Genomic DNA, 17,978 nt, shown 5'->3' on the forward strand with positions numbered 1-17,978 from the left:
ACAAACAGCCTATACAATAATTATACACGGTTATATACATAAATATATATTAATTATACATATATTATATATTTTTCGACTATAAGCTATTGGGTGAATAGCTATTTACATTAATCCTTTTAGCTGTTCTTTCCTCCTGGAAACCGCCTCTCTACCCCGAAGGGTAGAGGTAAGGTCTGCGTACATATTACCCTCCCCAGACCCCACTTGTGGGATTATACTGGGTCGTTGTTGTTGTTGTTGTTGTTGTTCTTTCCTCCTTCTCATAGTTGTGTTTGTGTATGTGTGTAATTTGCCTTTTTGTGTGTGTGTGTGTGTTTGCATGGTTTTTTTGGTTTTACATCTAGTGTTTGGTATCCCTACTGAAGCCCGATTGAATCAGAATTCGGACCGAAAAGTCTCACATTAGGCAATAAAGTGCATTTGAGTCTGTGTATGTACAACTATGGAGTTGGGACTCCATTGCCTCCGTCCATGTACAACTATGAACAAATTGGGACTATTGTTTCCTTCCATGTACAAGTGTGGTAGAAGATTGGGATACACCAGTCGCTCGCTATTTGGATAAGGTTGGGCAAAGAGTTTTTTAGCCTATTGAAAAGTGAAGCTTATAGGCTCAACCCAAATTAGCCTACCGATCCTTTAGGCTTTACTGAGGTTGGGCTGGGGTAAACCGTGGGCCAAAATTTTTAATTTAATTTTTTTAGTAATTAAACTTTTATATATACCAGGAAAAAATATTTACAATCAATACAGAACCATTACAAAGTTTACTATACTTCCCTCCCTCCCCTATACACTCTTTTTACTATCCTTCTCCTATTCTAACTATTACTTTAGCTAGTAGTCCAATCTACTTATAATTTTCTCTATTTTCCCGTTGCTTCGGCAATGCACTTCTTGTACAATGAGTTTGCTAAGTATCTCACAGTTCCTCGATTTGGCCTGAAATAGTCTTGCATTCCTTTCCTACCATACAAATATACACAGCCTGCTAGCACAATCTTGAACAGCTCTGCTTTTGTGCTTCTATTTCTCGCCTAGTTTTTTGCCCAAAGTAGTTCCCCAAACCAACCATAAATGTTTCTGTAGATACCTTGCCAGTTGAGCATCCTTTTCCATAGCTCAGCAGCATATTGACATTCAAAGAATAGATATTGTATGGATTTATTTGTATGTGAACATAAAGGACATATTTGATCATTATGAATACCCCATTTTAGCAATCTATCCTTTGTGTATATCCTGCTATTAGCCACCAATGTTAGCGTGAATACCCACCTAGGACATCCTGCATTGTTGCATACCAATTTCCTCCAGCTCATTTTGTTGAATTCTCCTCGCAGTTTATGGTGCATGTGTTTTTATAGAGCAAGTCTACATCTGCATTAGGCCTTCATAGGTATATCTTACTTTCTCGAAGTTCTCTTTGGCTTTCAGTATCTTCCTCATGATCCATGATGCTTGGCTAGTTTGCACCTCCAATACGTGTTTGCTTTTTATATAGTAACAGTGCACCAATTGTATCCATAGCTTGTTCTTTTCTTTGCATAAATTCCAAAGATGCTTGCTGATGGCTGCTTTGTTCCATAGTCCTATGTCCATTACATTGAAACCACCTACTAATCTGGCCTGCAAACTTTCTCCCAAGCTAGTAGAGTTTTTTTCGAAATATTGCTATCCCCTGTCCATAAGAAATTTCTGCAAATTGCCTCAACCAGTTTGGTAATCTTCTTTGGTAACATGAAAATTTGAGCCCAGTAACTTTGAATGGAGAATAGGACACTTTTGATGAGTTGTAGCCTCCCTGCATATGACAATAACTTGGCTATCCAGGATGTGATTCTTCCCACTAGTTTGTCAATTAGAGGTTGACATTGAATTAGTGAGACTCTTTTAGATCTTAAAGGTACTCCAAGATATCGTACTGGCAACTCCCCTCTTTGGATTCCAAGGAACTCCAATATTTCTTTTTGAACATCTATGATACTCCACCAAAGAAGATGGAGCTTTTCTTCTTATTAATTTCCAATCCTGACGCTCTTGAGAAGTCCAAAAATCAATTGTATAACAGTTGAACTGAAACTGTGTCTCCCTTGCAAAACAGTAAAAGGTCATCTGCAAATCCAAGTTGCATGATCTGCATCTTGGCACATTTGGGATGAAAATTGAAGTCCGGGATATGATGTAGTGCCTTTAATCTTCTAGTGAGGTATTCCATTGCAAACACAAAAAGAAATGAGGATAGGGGATCCCCTTGTCTAAGTCCTTTCCTGGCCTTAAATGGTTGAGTTGGTGAACCATTCAAGATGATATTATAAGTAACACTTTGTATGCAATTCATTATCCATTTCACAAACTTCTCTGGAAATGCTAATGCACACAATACATGCTCAAGAAAAGGCCATTCAAGTGAGTCATATGCCTTTTGCATGTCCAGTTTCATCATGCATCGAGGTGACACCCCTTTCTTTCCATACCCTTTTACTAACTCATGGCTCAGTATGATATTAATAATAACTCTTCTAGGAACAAAAGCAGACTGAGTCTTGTCTATTAAATCATCTATGACTCCTTGTAGTCGACTAGTCAGGACCTTTGGAATGATTTTGTAAATTGTGGTGCAACATGAAATAGGTCTATACTCCTTAATGGTAGTAGGGTTTTTGACTTTGGGAATTAGGGTTATTGATATGCAGATAACTGGCTTAAATATCTATGATGATTGAAAGAAATCCAGTACAACTTGTGTTACCTCTTCCTCTATGATATGCCATGACTTCTTGAAAAATACTACATTGAGTCCATCATATCCTGGGGCCTTCAAGTCATCTATATCTTGTAGAGCTTCCCATACCTCTTGCCTTGTGACAGGCTGAATTAGTTTAACTTGTTGTTCTCTTTTGAGTATTGTCCCTTTTTTGCATTACATTTGGATCTATTGCTGGGATTGCAGGAGCATTTGACCATAGCAACTGTTTATAGTATCTAAGTATTTCAGCCTATATTTCCTCCTCCATATGTACCTGAACCCCTAGATCAGTAGTGAGAGCATGGATTCCATTTAAAGTGTTTTTGTTCTTCATTTGTGCAAAGAAGTATGCAGAGTTAGTCTCTCAACTTCAGCCATTGTACCCTTGATCTTTGTCTATAAATGCTTTCTTCTATCAGTATCCACCTCTCTAGGTTTCTTTTCAGTTCCTTTTCTTTCTCAGCTAGTTCTGCATTAATCTTTCTACAACCCATTTTCTTCTTGTAATTCCCTTATGATTTCTTTGGTTCTGCCATCAACACTTTTGTATTGTTGTGTATTAAGACCCTTAATAACTTGCTTGACTCTCTTTAGTTTGTTCCATACTCCCTGTAACTTTCTAGTATCTCTAGTTGTACTCCATGTTTATTCTACTTCTGGTATGAATTGGGGGTGATTAGCTAGATAGTTAAAGAACCTGAATAGACTAGCTTTCTTCCTATACATTTGTGAGATCATCAGCTTAAGGGGTGAGTGATCAGAAAAAGATGGTTCTAGGATTTGTGTACACAGATTGGGCATTGTCATCATCCAGTTTGTGTTAATCAATCCCCTGTCTATCTTGCTATAGGTATGATTATTTGTCCATGTATAATCTCTTCCCACAGTAAGTAACTCATTCATGCCAGTGTCATTCATGAATTCCCTGAAATCCTTTGTTTTCATATCTTGTATTATAGTACCATGATGTCTATCTTGACTATTCAGTACTGAATTGAAATCTCCCATTGCTAACCATGGTCCCTGCTGTATACTGTTTATTTGCCACAATTTCTGCCACATACTCAACCTATCTTTGATAGTATGCAAGCTGTATATTGATGTAAAGCCAAATGCTAACAATCTTGAGTGAGTTCTGACTTGTCCATATATGTACTGGCAATATATGCCAATTGGTTCAAAATCAAAGATTCTTGGGTCTCATAGAATCCATATTCTGCTCTTAGTATTGTTGCTGAAGTTTGATATCCACTACCATCCTGGTGCAATTTTATTGATAATACTACTAGTTTTTTACTTCTTTATTATGTGTTCTACTAATGCAATCACTACCTTTTTATTCTGCTTTATGAATTCCTTTGTCTCCTTTTGTTTGTATGCTTTATTTAACCCTCTAACATTCTATGTCATTATACTCATACTGGTATGAATTGTGTATCATGATATATCTCCTGTCCCCCATAAAACCCCATCTACATATTGCTTGGTCCCGGATCATTGGTTGTGTGCTTTTGTCCTCTTTCTAAGGATTGAAACCCATTACTTCCACCAAGAGCCTTGCCTTCAACTAGCTTTGTTTTTGCCATCCTTGCTGCTAACTTCCCGCTAACTGTTGTCCACCCTTTTTCTTCAGGTTGTCCAGTATCTGCAGTAATCTGCATTGTGCTGTCCTCTAGGGGTTTTGTTGTTTCCATCCTCTTTGTTTGCTCCTTTTCCTGATTATTGTCCTTAGGTCCAGCCTTCTCAGTCTTTTGCCAGATTTGCTTAACTTTATTTCCTCTCTCTCTGTATGCCTGCCTTTGTGACTGTTGCATTATATTCTCATTGCAATTATGTCATATCTATAGACATTTGTTGTAGTATGTAGATTCTCAGTTGATGATAGGCTATAATTACGTATTTTAGTCGATTATTACACTCTAATTTACTGCACTTTAGTTGAGTTTGCGCTTTAATCGCTAGTGTTTTGCACTAATTGTGTGTTTTATACCTTGTAGGTGTGATTCCGAGCTATATAGATGTTATGAAATGAATTTAAGTGGTTTGGAGCTTTGAATTCTGAGTAATAGCTCAAGGAAGTAAGCCGGGATCGTGTTCGGGGATCAACGGATGATAAAACAACAAAGCAAAAACTCGAAGAGGCATATTGCACACTGTCTAGTAGAATAGACATAACTTTTTCCTCAAAACTCCATTTGGTCTCCATAATATATGGTTGGAATGATAACTCAAAGAGATACAATTTTCATGTTTTACGTTATTCCAAATTCCAAACGGAACAGGGTGAAAACCCGTGGTTTTGGAGCGACCACGACAGAACCACAGCAGAGGGCAGTCGCGGACAACTGAAGAATCTGATAGGGTGTTTGGCCGCGGTTTGACCGCGACTGCGGTGGAACCGCGGCAGGATGCGTAAATTTCAGGAACCAAAGTGCAAAACACGGGATTTTAAGCCCTAAACCTTATATTAAACCAAGGAAGCCGGCCAAGAAAAGGAGAGGACATATTTTTGACATAAATTTGACCTAAGGAGGCAGAGACACAATAGGAGCAAGGCTTGGGAATTCTTCTACAAGTTTTTTCTTTTCTCTTCCTATTTTTTTATTGTTGGTTATGACTTTTAGTATTGTAGTTTTACATACTATTATGAATAGTTAAATTGTTATCTAGAGTTTTGATAGAACCTTTTGTAGGATAAATTCTTGTTATGTTTTTATATAATTGAGCTGTAGTATAATCTCTATTTGTTCAACTACGTTCTTATTGTAGTTAATTGAAGAGCTCTCAATTAGCTGTGCCTATTTAGTGTGCATAACTCGGGAGAGAGTGCATATTTAGGTAATTGTTGAACAACACCACTCCCAGAGTATATGAGGGATCAATAACCGAGGGTTTAAAGGCGGGATTAGGGATAACGAAGCCTTGGGTGCGATCTGAAGTGAGCTGTATCAAAAGCCAGCTAGCGTAGCTCGGGAGAGTGCGTCTAGTAAATTGTCGTGATTACTCGGGAGAGATTTACGGTAATAAGAGTGCTCATGATCTGTAGAGAATACTTAGGCGAAATTATAGAAGACATAGCGGGAAGGATTCCGACAATTGGTGAAATAATAACTCTAGACCTCCTTAATCTTGTCTCTAACTCTTAGTATTTTTAGTTGTTAATTTATTATTTTAGTTTGTTAATCAATTAGTTAAACACAAAAATCTAAATATCTATAAGTTAGGAACTGTTCAAGCTTGTCTTCTTGGTGATAGTGAACAACTGTAGCTAAGCCTTAGTTCTCTGTGGGATTCGACTCCGGACTTGTAAACTGGATTATATTTGCAACGACCGTATTATCCTATTTATAAGGCATAGTTAGGCGTGATCACCAGTCATAGCTTATCTCTTGTTCAATTGTTTTCCCTATTGGATCCTGCAGCTTCATCCTTCTAGGAAGGGGTTTAGTAATGTCCATCTCAATCAACATTCTCTCATAAGATATTCTAACTATACTAGTTGTACAGTCATCAGCATACACTGGATTACCCAGGGCACTTCCAATTTTGCTTAGTGCTTTCCTACTCCAGCAATTCAGGGGAAGATTTGGAAACTTCACCCATAATGGAATGGTTCTCAGTACTTGTTAAAATCTGGTGTCCATGCTTTCATTACAATAGGACGATTGTTCATGGTATGAGGCCCAATATACAGAACTTGACTTCTTTCCTCCAAGTTTGCAAATTGAATTACAAAGTAGTCTTCATTATGATAATAGGTCTGATGTTTCATGGAGTACTTACCCACTTAATTAAGGAATCGTTCCATTGCTCCTATGGATGGTGAATCCCCAATTACATACAGAACAAGTGTTGTGCTTCATTTTTCATTTTCCTGCTCAACATCCTCTAGGTCTAATTTCATAATTTTCTCCCATCTTGTACCATTGGTGTAATATACTGAAGATTCATACCTCTCGATGCCAGCTTATTCCCTGCCACAACATTTGCCCATGATTGAGTTCCACTTGCCTTCACCATTTGGTCAGTGCTTTTGGTATTTCCAGCCTTATCAGCTTTGCATGGCACTATTATAATGGTATTTGGTGTTTTAGAGTTCATCTCTGCCATTCTGCTCCAGATCTACGATCTATTCCACTACTAGTTTTAGGCGTAGCTATCACTGCTTTCTGCTTGCCATTGTTGATTGCTGGATCTGGTACTAACTTGTTCTGTTCACTCGTCAAGTTCCTCGGAGTGGTGTTTTTTGTTGGTTCCTCAATTCTCACTCCTTTTGGCGAGACAAAAAGTTCCATTGCTGCTTTCCTTGCATCTGCAGATCTCGGATCGGTAATCGAAATTTTTGCTAGATTTCGTTTAGGTCGTCCTCTTCCTCCCATGGCTTCCAGCTACGTACGTTAACAAAGCCATGTTAACATGCCGCGAGAGAAAACTTTGAGAGGAACTATTATTTGGAAGTATTATTACTACTCCCTCCATTCTAATTTATGTGAACCTGTTTGACTGGGCACGGAGTTTAAGAAAAAAATGAAGACTTTTGGAATTTGTGGTCCTAAACAAGTCTAAATGGGGCCCAGAGTATTTGTGTGGTTATAAAAGCTTCTCATTAAGGGTAGAGTTGTAGCTTTAAGCTAAATTGTTACCAAATTTAGAAAGAGTTCATTTTTTTTTGGAACGGACCAAAAAGGAAATAGGTTCACATAAATTGGAACAGAGGGAGCATTATTTATCAAAAAATTTAATCCAAATTTAAAAAATAAAAATATTAAGAAAGAGTTGAATTGTTGGGATAATGTTTCTTGAAATGAATTTACTTGAATTTTACATTAATTGTTTAGCTCGTAGTTTAAATTAGTTTGTACAGTCTCAGCACTTTATTGACACAATAATACTTATTTCGACAAAATTAAAGAATCCAATTCATGTTGATTTATTAGGAATCCTTCAGATTTTTTTTTCCTGTTAGCCATATACTATATGTATGTGACTATTGGATATGTATATTTTTATTTACGCCAATCCATGGTTTGGGTTAAATTTTCTAATTTGAAGTGTCTTTTCCTCTATTTCACTTATTGATTAGTAATTTCTTAGAATTTAGTTGACCGTTTCAAAGTTTATTAACAGCTAAATTCTTTTGTTTGCAAATAAAGTCAATTGACTTTCTTGAATACTATGAAACTTTACGTAATATTGAGATAGTGTCTTAAAATTTTATGCTTTTGAAATTTTCACTTACTTACACACCATCATATATTAGAAATGTTAGAATTCTAGGTTCAAATTTAGATTTAAAAAACAATTCTTCCACAAAAAGAGAAGATTAGACAAGATGAAGGGCTAGCCCGTCCTAACCCATCAAATTTCAAGGCTCATGAAATCCGGGTTGGACTAAACTGAGCTAGCCTAATTTTCATAAACCACTATAGTATAGAGCATTTCATGGCGCAACGAATACAACTTTGTCAATTGTATTTGTTCACGTAACGAATACAACCTGTATTAACAGTATTCGTTGGGGTAATTATATTCATTCGTGTAACGAATACAATACATATCAACTGTAGCCAATGCGAAATACAAGAGTGTATACAAAAGATACAACTTGTATCAACTGTATATATGAGTATATAAAAAGGATACTACATGAGTATATACAAATAATATAACTTGTATCAACTGTATTTGTATCGATTATATTTGTTCGCGCAACGGATACAACTAAGGCGAAATACAAAAAAAATAAAATGTTCTTGTTGAGATTCGAACTGAAAATTCACTAGCTTAGCAGACACTCTAACCAATTGAGCTATGAGTACTTGTTGCTCTCTTGTTTCAGTTCAAAATACTTAATCTTTTGTTTTATGGATTTGCTATAAACTTCAAATATAACTATGAATGATAAATTTGCTAAAAGTATAGCTACGAATGGTAAATACAATATAAATATTTAATGTGTCGTGTAATTTTCCCTTTTAAAAGCTTTGATGATATTGAATTGGTCTAACCCAAAGTTATAATTTAACGTGTCGTTGTTTTCATTTTTTTATTTGTTTTATTACCAAAAAAAATATTTTTTTCTTTTCCCATAGAGAGAAATTGTGTGGAATTATAGAGAGAAAATATACGTAACTAACCAAACAAAAAAGCTTTTGGTTGGATAGGTTACATCCCTTTTCTTTTATTTCTTTCCAACTATACTACTTACACAAATTATAATATACAATAAATATATATGGAAGGATAGTTTGGCCCGAGCCATAAGAATAGAGAAATTCAGATTATTCGAGAAATATTTTCCAAACATCATATGGTTAAACCAATAATTAAAAAAACCTCGAAGGACAGATGAAGAGGTAAAAATACGAAAACTTTTTAATTATATATATGATCTAATTTGGGGAACTCTCAACAACGTAAATATATTCCCATAAATTTTAACATCTTCGGGACTAATTTGGGAAATTCTCAATAACTTAAATATATTCCCATAAATTTTAACATCATGAGGATATCAACTTATAAAACTTTACAAAGTCAAACTACTGATTAATTCCCCAAACATGCCTATTTAGAAATCAAGTACTTATCTTAATTAGGAGCTACCAACTAATACGAAAAAATAATTAATTTTCTCAGTATAAAATTAACTAATCTACCAATTCTTTAATAAGATCACAAAGATTTACAAAACTGAGCTTTTAATTATTTTAATTTTTCTAAAACTAACTTTTTGTGTGTAATTTAATTACTTCTTTACCTTTTGATGCAGACAAAACTTATTAGGAAATTTGGTTAATTATGCAAGCTTACCTATTATATAATATATGCTTCCTCTATTTATATTGACAATTTACTTTCTTTTTCATCACTCACATATATCTATTCCCTCTCATAGCAGAGAAAATTAAAGAGCATATGGAAATATTAAAGTGCATTTCTTTTCTCATCTTCAGTTTGTCTCTGCTTATTGCACTAAGCAATGGATCAAATTCAAATGCTGATGAAAGAAAGGTAATATTCCCTTGTTTTTCTTTAACCAAAAAAAGAAAAATCAATAATTCACATAAACTCCCTCTAATCCTTTTTTTAAATGTCGTTTTGGCCAAACAAATTTGTCAAAAATAAATATTTTTGTCGCGTTAATTTTTTTCTTTCATATCTATCACCATTCCAAATAAAATTAATGATTAATGCTATTAAATGATTTTCTTAATGAATGTCATAACCTTAAACTATATTTAAAGAAAGGCTAGATGGAGTACAAGTTTTCAATTTTTTGACCAACTTTGTAACGATATATCCATCTACATTGATGGTTAAAATTAAAAAAGGACAGCATGATACACAAAGCATCTCAACGTTCACTCAAGGTTCGGGGAAGGGCCACACCTCAAGGGCAGTGGCGAAGTCAGGAAATTCAATAAGGGTGTTCAAATTGTTCAAATTTAATCAATAACAACAAGTAATATTTTACTTTATATGCAGTATAATTTTTCGGCGAAAGGTGGTTAGTTGACCACCCTTCAACCAAAATTGCTTCGCCCCTGCCCAAGGGGTGCATATAATGTGGACAATCTATCCTAATGCAAGCATTAGTGACCGGTTGCACAGCTCGAACCCGTGACCTTTATGATATATCGTTAAAGCTGCATTATAAATTTTTTTATGACATTCTTAAGGACAAGAATATACTTAATTATTATAACCTAACTTACAAACAATATTTTCTTTTCCTACTATTGTGATTATGTATAACAGCCCTACATAGTTTATATGGGAGAATTACCAGAAGATGCAACCTTATTGTTGGATGATCATCACAGCTTGCTTTCAGAGGCTATTGGAGAGTAAATACTTAAATCCTTCTTCAAATAAATCCCAATATATTTTTCTTTAACAATAAAATATGTTTTTAATGTTTTATTAATGATTCTTGAATTTCAGCGATACAATAGCTAGAGAATCAAAGATACATAGTTATGGAAGGAGTTTTAATGCATTTGCTGCGAGATTGTTGCCTGATGAAGCAGAAAGATTATCGCGTATGTAATAATATACTTCCTTCGTTTCAACTTATGTTACATTATTTCCTTATTAGTCTGCTTTAAAAATAATAACATATTTTTATATTTGAAAAAAAAAAATTAAATTTCTCTTTTTACCGTTAATGCCACACTGATATTATGATGTGTTTCGGATCATAAATTTTAAAATCTTATAGCTACACAAAAATTATCCTTGCATTTATAATATCATAAGTTTCAAAAATTTTCGTTTCGTTTTACTACAGAAAAAGAAGGGATTGTGTCCGTATTTCCAAATACAGTGAGAAGACTTCGAACAACAAGATCTTGGGATTTTATTGGAATGACGGAGACAGTACAAAGAAATCAACAAGCTGAGAGTGATACAATTGTTGCTGTCTTAGATACAGGTTAATTAATTATATATACAAAAAAATAAATTAGTTCATGCTTATTTTTTGGAGAGGTCACGGATTCAAGCCGTGGAAACAGCCAGCCTCTTGCAGAAATGCAAGATAAGGTTGCATACAATATACCCTTGTGATCCAGTCCTTCCCCGAACCCTGTGCATAACAGGATCTTAGTACACTGAGCTGCTTTTTTTTATTGTTTGATTTGAGTTTTAACTTTGTACATTCTTTTTCACCTTTTTGTTTTTTGATTTTTCTTTTGATTTCATAGGTATATGGATGGAATCACAAAGCTTCAATGACACAGGCTTTGGGCCTCCCCCTGCTAAATGGAAGGGCAAATGTGATCAGGGTGTCAATTTCACTGGTTGCAACAAGTAAAAAAATTTACCATCTAATTTACATATATAGCCATTTTAGAAGATTCTACATGATTATCCTAACATTACTTCCAGAGACAAATTCACGATTTAAATTTAACGAGTTCAACCTCTAAAGTTCTTATCACTAGGTGCACTGCACTATTTGAAAGTATAAGTTCGACATTCGAAATTTGATACTCGAGTTAAACTAATTTACACTTGACAGTATAACGAATTTTTACACTACTTTAACCGGTTGTAGACTTGAAAAAGACAAAGGCGGACATAGGATTTGGTGGTCGCGGGGCACTATCACTTTTAATATAAATTTATTACTGCTCATAAAGATTGATACGGAAGCCCATACTAGTATCTGACTATTTCTTGAAGATATTTGCAAGTATATATAGAGTTTTTGCCGAAGTTTCTGGGTTCTAGTAACCCCACTTCCTATACTGTGTGTCCGTCTCTGGTAGTAGATAACTTGCCTTATCTTCTAAGTTCTAATCTCACTTTTTTTCCCGGATAGTTACCTGTATATACATATTTTATACACTCTTTGGCTAGCGAATGCAATTAGTTTCGGCTGCAGCCAAACTTTGTATTTTATTAATTTTTTCCAATTTTTGTACAGCAAAGTGATTGGAGCACAATTTTTCAATCTAGACAAAAAAGCAGCCACTAATGAGATTAGTCCAGCAGATTTTGAGGGACATGGTACACACACAGCTTCCACTGCTGCTGGAATACCAGTCCCTGGTGCCAATTTAGATGGCTTTGCCAATGGAACAGCCCGAGGAGGCGTTCCATCGGCACGAATCGCTGCATATAAAGTATGCTGGAGCTCTGGTTGTTCAGACATAAATCTTTTGGGAGCGTTTGATGCTGCAATTAGTGATGGTGTAGATATTGTATCAGTATCCGTTGGAGGACCTGCAAGGAGTTTTTTCAAAGATTCAATGTCTATAGGAGCTTTTCATGCTATGAAAAATGGAATTTTGACTTCTTGTTCAGCAGGAAATGATGGGCCTGATTTGTCACAAGTTGAAAATGTTGCACCTTGGATTATGACTGTGGCTGCTACTAGTATTGATAGGCAATTTGAGACTACTACTCAATTGGGTAATGGCGAATCGTTTACAGTAAGTGGCCGATCTCCTGTTACATCTCGATTAACATATCCTATAATGTCAGTATATAAAAGTTCTATTTTTTCGCGTGTGCATTCGGTTAGGGAATATCTCTCAACCTCTTTGACACAAATGGAAAAATGTCACCTTTGACAAGTGGAATCTTGGCCAAAAATAAATCTGCAGGAAGCGACGTAGATCCCAGGTACGTACTCTTTATGCAAAAGAAAAACAAAAAACAAAATTTGAGCGAGCTATAGCCAGTGGCGGTAGCAGGATCTTCACTAAAAGGATTCAAAAAAAAAAAAAAAAAGTAAACACACAAAGAAGCTCAGAAATTCAACATCTGATGTATAATTTTCGGAGAAGGGGGTTCGGCTGAACCCTCTGTCCCTAGCTATAGCAATATTGGATTGGAATTTCAATTTAAATGATGTTTTTAATTAATACTCCTATGCAGTGATTGTGATGATGGTAGTTTAGATGGGAGCAAAGTGAAAGGAAACATAGTTTTATGCCTTGAAAATAATGATCAAGATGCCATTATACAAAAATATGGAGGTGCTGGAGCTATAATGTCAACAGATGATTTTTCAGACACAGCTATGTCTACTGTTATACCAGCAACATATGTTCGTGAAGCTGATGGTGACAAGATTAATCTCTACATCAACACCACTAAGTATGTTTTCATCTATTTTCTTAACAATTTTGAATGACATACTATAACTTGTTTTTGCAATTTCTCCGAGTGACCTATAGGTCACGAGTTTGAATTGTGGAAGCAACCACTAATGCTCGCATTAGGGTAGAGACTATCTACGTCACATCCTTTGGGTTGCGTCCCTTCCCCAGATCCTGCGTGAACGCGGGATGCTTAGTGCCCTGGACTACCATACTGACACCTCACACAAGGTAGGGGTAAGAGTTGCGTACACTCTACCCTTCCTAGACTCCAGCCCATGTGGGATCATACTGAGAATATATATATATATACCACAATACTTTGCAATTTCAGAAAGCTAGAGGGCAGCACGGTGCACCAAGCATCTCGCATTCACGCAGGATCGGAATAGCCGCCCCTCAAGGGATGTGATGTAGCCAGCCTACCTAATGCAAGCATCATTGGTTGATTCCATTGCGCGAACGCGTGACCTTAGGTCACACAGAGACAACTATATCTAGAGGATTTAAAAAGCTACAGTATATATATATATATATACACACACACTCAGTGACGGATCCAGAATTTTGTGCAAGCGGGTTCAATTTAGAAATATATAACTTTAGTCGTAAAATAGTAGTTGTCAACTAGGTTCAAATAAAATATTTATACAAAATTTACGCAGCTTTAATCATAATTTACGTTTGCCACCACATGCGTCCGCTACTGTATATACTGATATGTCTCTTTTGTATTCGTGACAATTGATTTGTAGGTCACCAACAGCAACAATATTTAGATCAAGAACAATTAACATAACTGCACCATTTATACCTTCTTTTTCAAGTAGAGGACCTCAAACCATCAGTCTCAACATACTTAAGGTTTGCTTCTTACCTTGATCTTCCTTTGACACTTCACTATTTTTCTCTTATATATTAAGAGGATTCGACGACTTATATATGTACATATATATACTGACAGCGTAAATAATGTTCACTCTCTTTATATTCGTGACAATTATTTAAGAATGATAATTTTTTCTTTTTTTTCTATAGCCTGATATTGCTGCTCCAGGATTAAGTATATTAGCTGCATTTTCTGAAGTAAGAAAATATAATTTGATTTGGGGAACATCAATGTCTTGTCCTCACGCTGCTGCTGCAGCTGCCTATGTTAAGACTTTTCATCCTGATTGGTCCCCTGCTGCTATCAAATCTGCTTTAATGACCACTGGTGAGATTTTCCTGTTTAATCCATTCATTATATTTATTTTTTGTATGCTTTTAATTTATATGACGTACTTTGATTGAACACAAAATTTATTTATTTTTAAATTTATGATCTTAAATATGAGACAATATTTGCATGCCTATAAGAACTTGTCACTAGGATAAAATGAGTAGTTCAAGTTAAATTTTTTAAACGTTTAAAAATAGGTCATTTCTTTTTTTATTAACTAATTAGGAAACAATGTCATTCTTTGTGGAACAGAGCGATGTACGACACATTCAATGGTCGAAATACCGCCTTAGAAAAAGTGTGATCTCACATTGTTTCGCAAGAAAAACTTTCTTGTGTATGTGCACATGAAATATTTTTTAAAAAAATTATTATATATATATATATATATATATATATATATATATATATATATATATATATATATATAAGGTGGCGCCACACACATAAAAATCTTGTGTACGCCACTGTCACATTAGGCATTTCATCTTTCAATAGGACTACTATATCTTACAAGGCTCATATATAGTGTCTCAAGTTTCAATGGTCATCTTGTGCAAATTATTGTTTATCAAATCAATATAAGATTATTTATTCATTTGAGACATTTAATAGTTATCCCAACTTGTTCGGGACTGAGACGTAATTATTATTGTTGTTGAGACGGTTAATACTTACCAAAGTTACATTAAATTTTGATTTTTAGCCAAACCAATGAAGATTGATCCAGAGGAGAAAGAATTAGCTTCAGGCTCAGGTCAAATAAATCCAACAGGTGCATTAGACCCTGGTCTAGTTTATGACATTGACATAAACTCCTATATAAGTTTCCTTTGCAAAGAAGGTTACAACAGCTCAAACATAGCACAAATAGCTGGAAATGGTACCTTCAATTGCTCAAATTTCTCACAAGCTAAAGGAATAGATGGTCTAAATTACCCCTCTATGCATCTCCAATTACAACCTCCTAATAATTCAACCATTTTCGCGACATTTTTTCGTACTGTCACAAATGTTGGACAAGGTAAAGCACTGTATAACGCGACAGTTCAATCGCCTGATGGGCTTTCGATCGTGGTAACTCCTAGTAGTTTGATGTTCAATCAACAAAATGAGACACAATCTTTTCAAGTTTCTTTGAGTGGGAATTTTACAGATCCAAAGGCATTTTACCTTAGTGCTTCACTTGTATGGAGTGACTCTATTCATGTTGTGAAGAGTCCTATCCTTGTATATAGGTCATTGTCTAGTAGTATATGAAAGGTTAGAAATTAAAAAGAAAAAAAGTTGAGCAAAATATTGGCTATTGGTGTAATAGTTTTTCAGAAGAATGAAGTTATACCTTTCAAATTCAATCAATTGTGCTTAATTTCTTTATGCATGTTTATAATTAGCTAGAAGGAGAGTCTTGACGTAAACGGTAAAGTTGTTGTCACGTGACCAAGAGGTCACGGGCTCGAGCCGTGAAAACAATCTCTTGCAGAAATGCAGGGTAAAACTGCGTCCGATAGACTCTTGTGGTCCGACACTTCCCCAAACCCCGCGCATAGCGGGAGATTAGTGCGTGGAGCTGTGCCTTTTTTATGTTTAGAACGGGAGCCTTGGCGTAACTGGTAAAATTGCTGTCATGTGACCAGGAGGTCATGGATTCGAGCCGTGAAAATAATCTCTTGCAGAAATGCAGGGTAAGACTGCGTACAATTAGACCCTTGTGGTCCGGCTCTTCCCCGAATCTCGTGCATAACGGGAGTTTAATGCACCAGACTGCCTTTTTATTGTTTATAATTAGCTTTCAATTAACTTTGTTGCAGAATGTGTTTGAGGAAGTATCTAAGACTGATGGAACATATCAAGCTATTTTTTTTTTTTTTGTCAATTTAACCAATTTTAAAGACTTTCTCATATGAAAGATTGCTATTTGACCTTTTGGTAATTCATTTGGAAGGCTACATATTAATTTTTCTTTATCCAAACCATATTTCTTGGATTCAACATTTGACTGATGTGACTCATCAAAGAACAACATAATCTACCTTCATTCTTTTTTTTTTTTACCTAGTTATTCAGTATTCGATATCCACGGGCCTGATTAATATTCCAGACCCGTGCTATGTAAAGAAGAAGTGCTCTCCATTAGGAATTTTTCTATTCAATCTGAGATTACTGGTTAAGATGGAGGGTTCTCATTCGTCCTATAACATTCTTTTTGCTAGAGACTTCAGTGCACATAATTTTTTTTTTGCGGTGAACTCAGATGTACTCTAATAAATCAGGCAGACTGACATTTGTAACACGAATACTTAAAAGCATCAATTTGTTTAGCACAAAAATAGCATAAATATTATGACATGTATTACTCAATATCAAGATTCAAAGTCCACATTCATTTTAGCACAATTCAATCAAACACAATAAAAAAAAAAATCAATTTTTCGGATTCGCGCCTAATTTTGTAGCCATTTCTAGCCTTTTCTTTGTCCAACATATGCATCTATGAGCAATACAAACAGGTGCCAAAGTAGGAGGACAGTGTGCTTCACAATCCTTCGGATTATCACATTCATGTATTGCCGCCACCTTAAAGGATGGAATATCTGCAACTATATAAAAAAAATTCAAACAATTAAATATTTCACATATGATTATCATTTCTTTTTCTCTCTTTGCTCTAAAATATTACAATAAAAAGGGCAGTCTGGTGTACTAAGCTTCTGCTATGCGGGGGGTTCGGAGAAGGACCGAACCATAAGGATCTATTGTACGCAGCCTTACCCTGCATTTCTGCAAGAGACTATTTTTCACAGTTCGAACCCATGACCTCCTATTCTAAGATATTACAGTGAAAAACAAAAATTAAAAGAAATTTCTACGAGGGGATTGGAAGTTCAAGTAATGAGAAAATAAGAAAAAGAAACAAACCCATTGTGATCAACAACAAAGCAACAAAGAAAGCAGACTTCATGACAGCTTTGGCCATATTTTCTCTCTACTATTGCACTTTTTAAAGAAAATAATATTATAACTTAATTTTGTATGGCTTGGAGCAAGGTCTTGTTGAGTATTATATAGGGGTAGAGGCAATTAGGCAAAGCTTAGTTGAGATTTAATGTAATCTCATGAAATTAAGATTAAATAATTTAGTGACCATATTTCATCTAAGACCAAACTACCTCATTTTATGAGTCCACACTTGGTCAGCACTTCTTTTTGTCACCAATTTGAATAATACATATGCCAATGAAGGTAAGTAATGTCACGACCCAAAATTCACTAAGGGTCGTGATGGCGTCGGACACCGCTGTCAAGCAAGCCAACCAAAATACTTAATTAAATTCTCGTTTTAATAATTTTGAAAACTATGATTTTTCCTTCAATTTTACCAGTAAAAGAT

The 17,978-nt window shown here is 35.2% G+C and overlaps 1 protein-coding gene across 1 annotated transcript; it reads left to right on the forward strand.

Annotated features, from left to right (window-relative positions):
* The first annotated feature begins 9,670 nt into the window (after positions 1–9,670).
* LOC104224232 (subtilisin-like protease SBT4.15) lies at positions 9,671–15,847 on the forward strand. The gene is made up of 11 exons (XM_009775836.1): positions 9,671–9,766; positions 10,514–10,602; positions 10,700–10,797; positions 11,046–11,189; positions 11,461–11,566; positions 12,186–12,693; positions 12,786–12,886; positions 13,142–13,363; positions 14,121–14,229; positions 14,404–14,581; positions 15,294–15,847. Exons 1-11 carry the CDS (start codon positions 9,671–9,673, stop codon positions 15,845–15,847), a joined length of 2,205 nt encoding a protein of 734 aa, XP_009774138.1.
* The last annotated feature ends 2,131 nt before the right edge of the window (positions 15,848–17,978 follow it).

Source organism: Nicotiana sylvestris, chromosome 7, assembly GCF_000393655.2.
Source record: "Nicotiana sylvestris chromosome 7, ASM39365v2, whole genome shotgun sequence".
Taxonomy (NCBI): domain Eukaryota; kingdom Viridiplantae; phylum Streptophyta; class Magnoliopsida; order Solanales; family Solanaceae; genus Nicotiana; species Nicotiana sylvestris.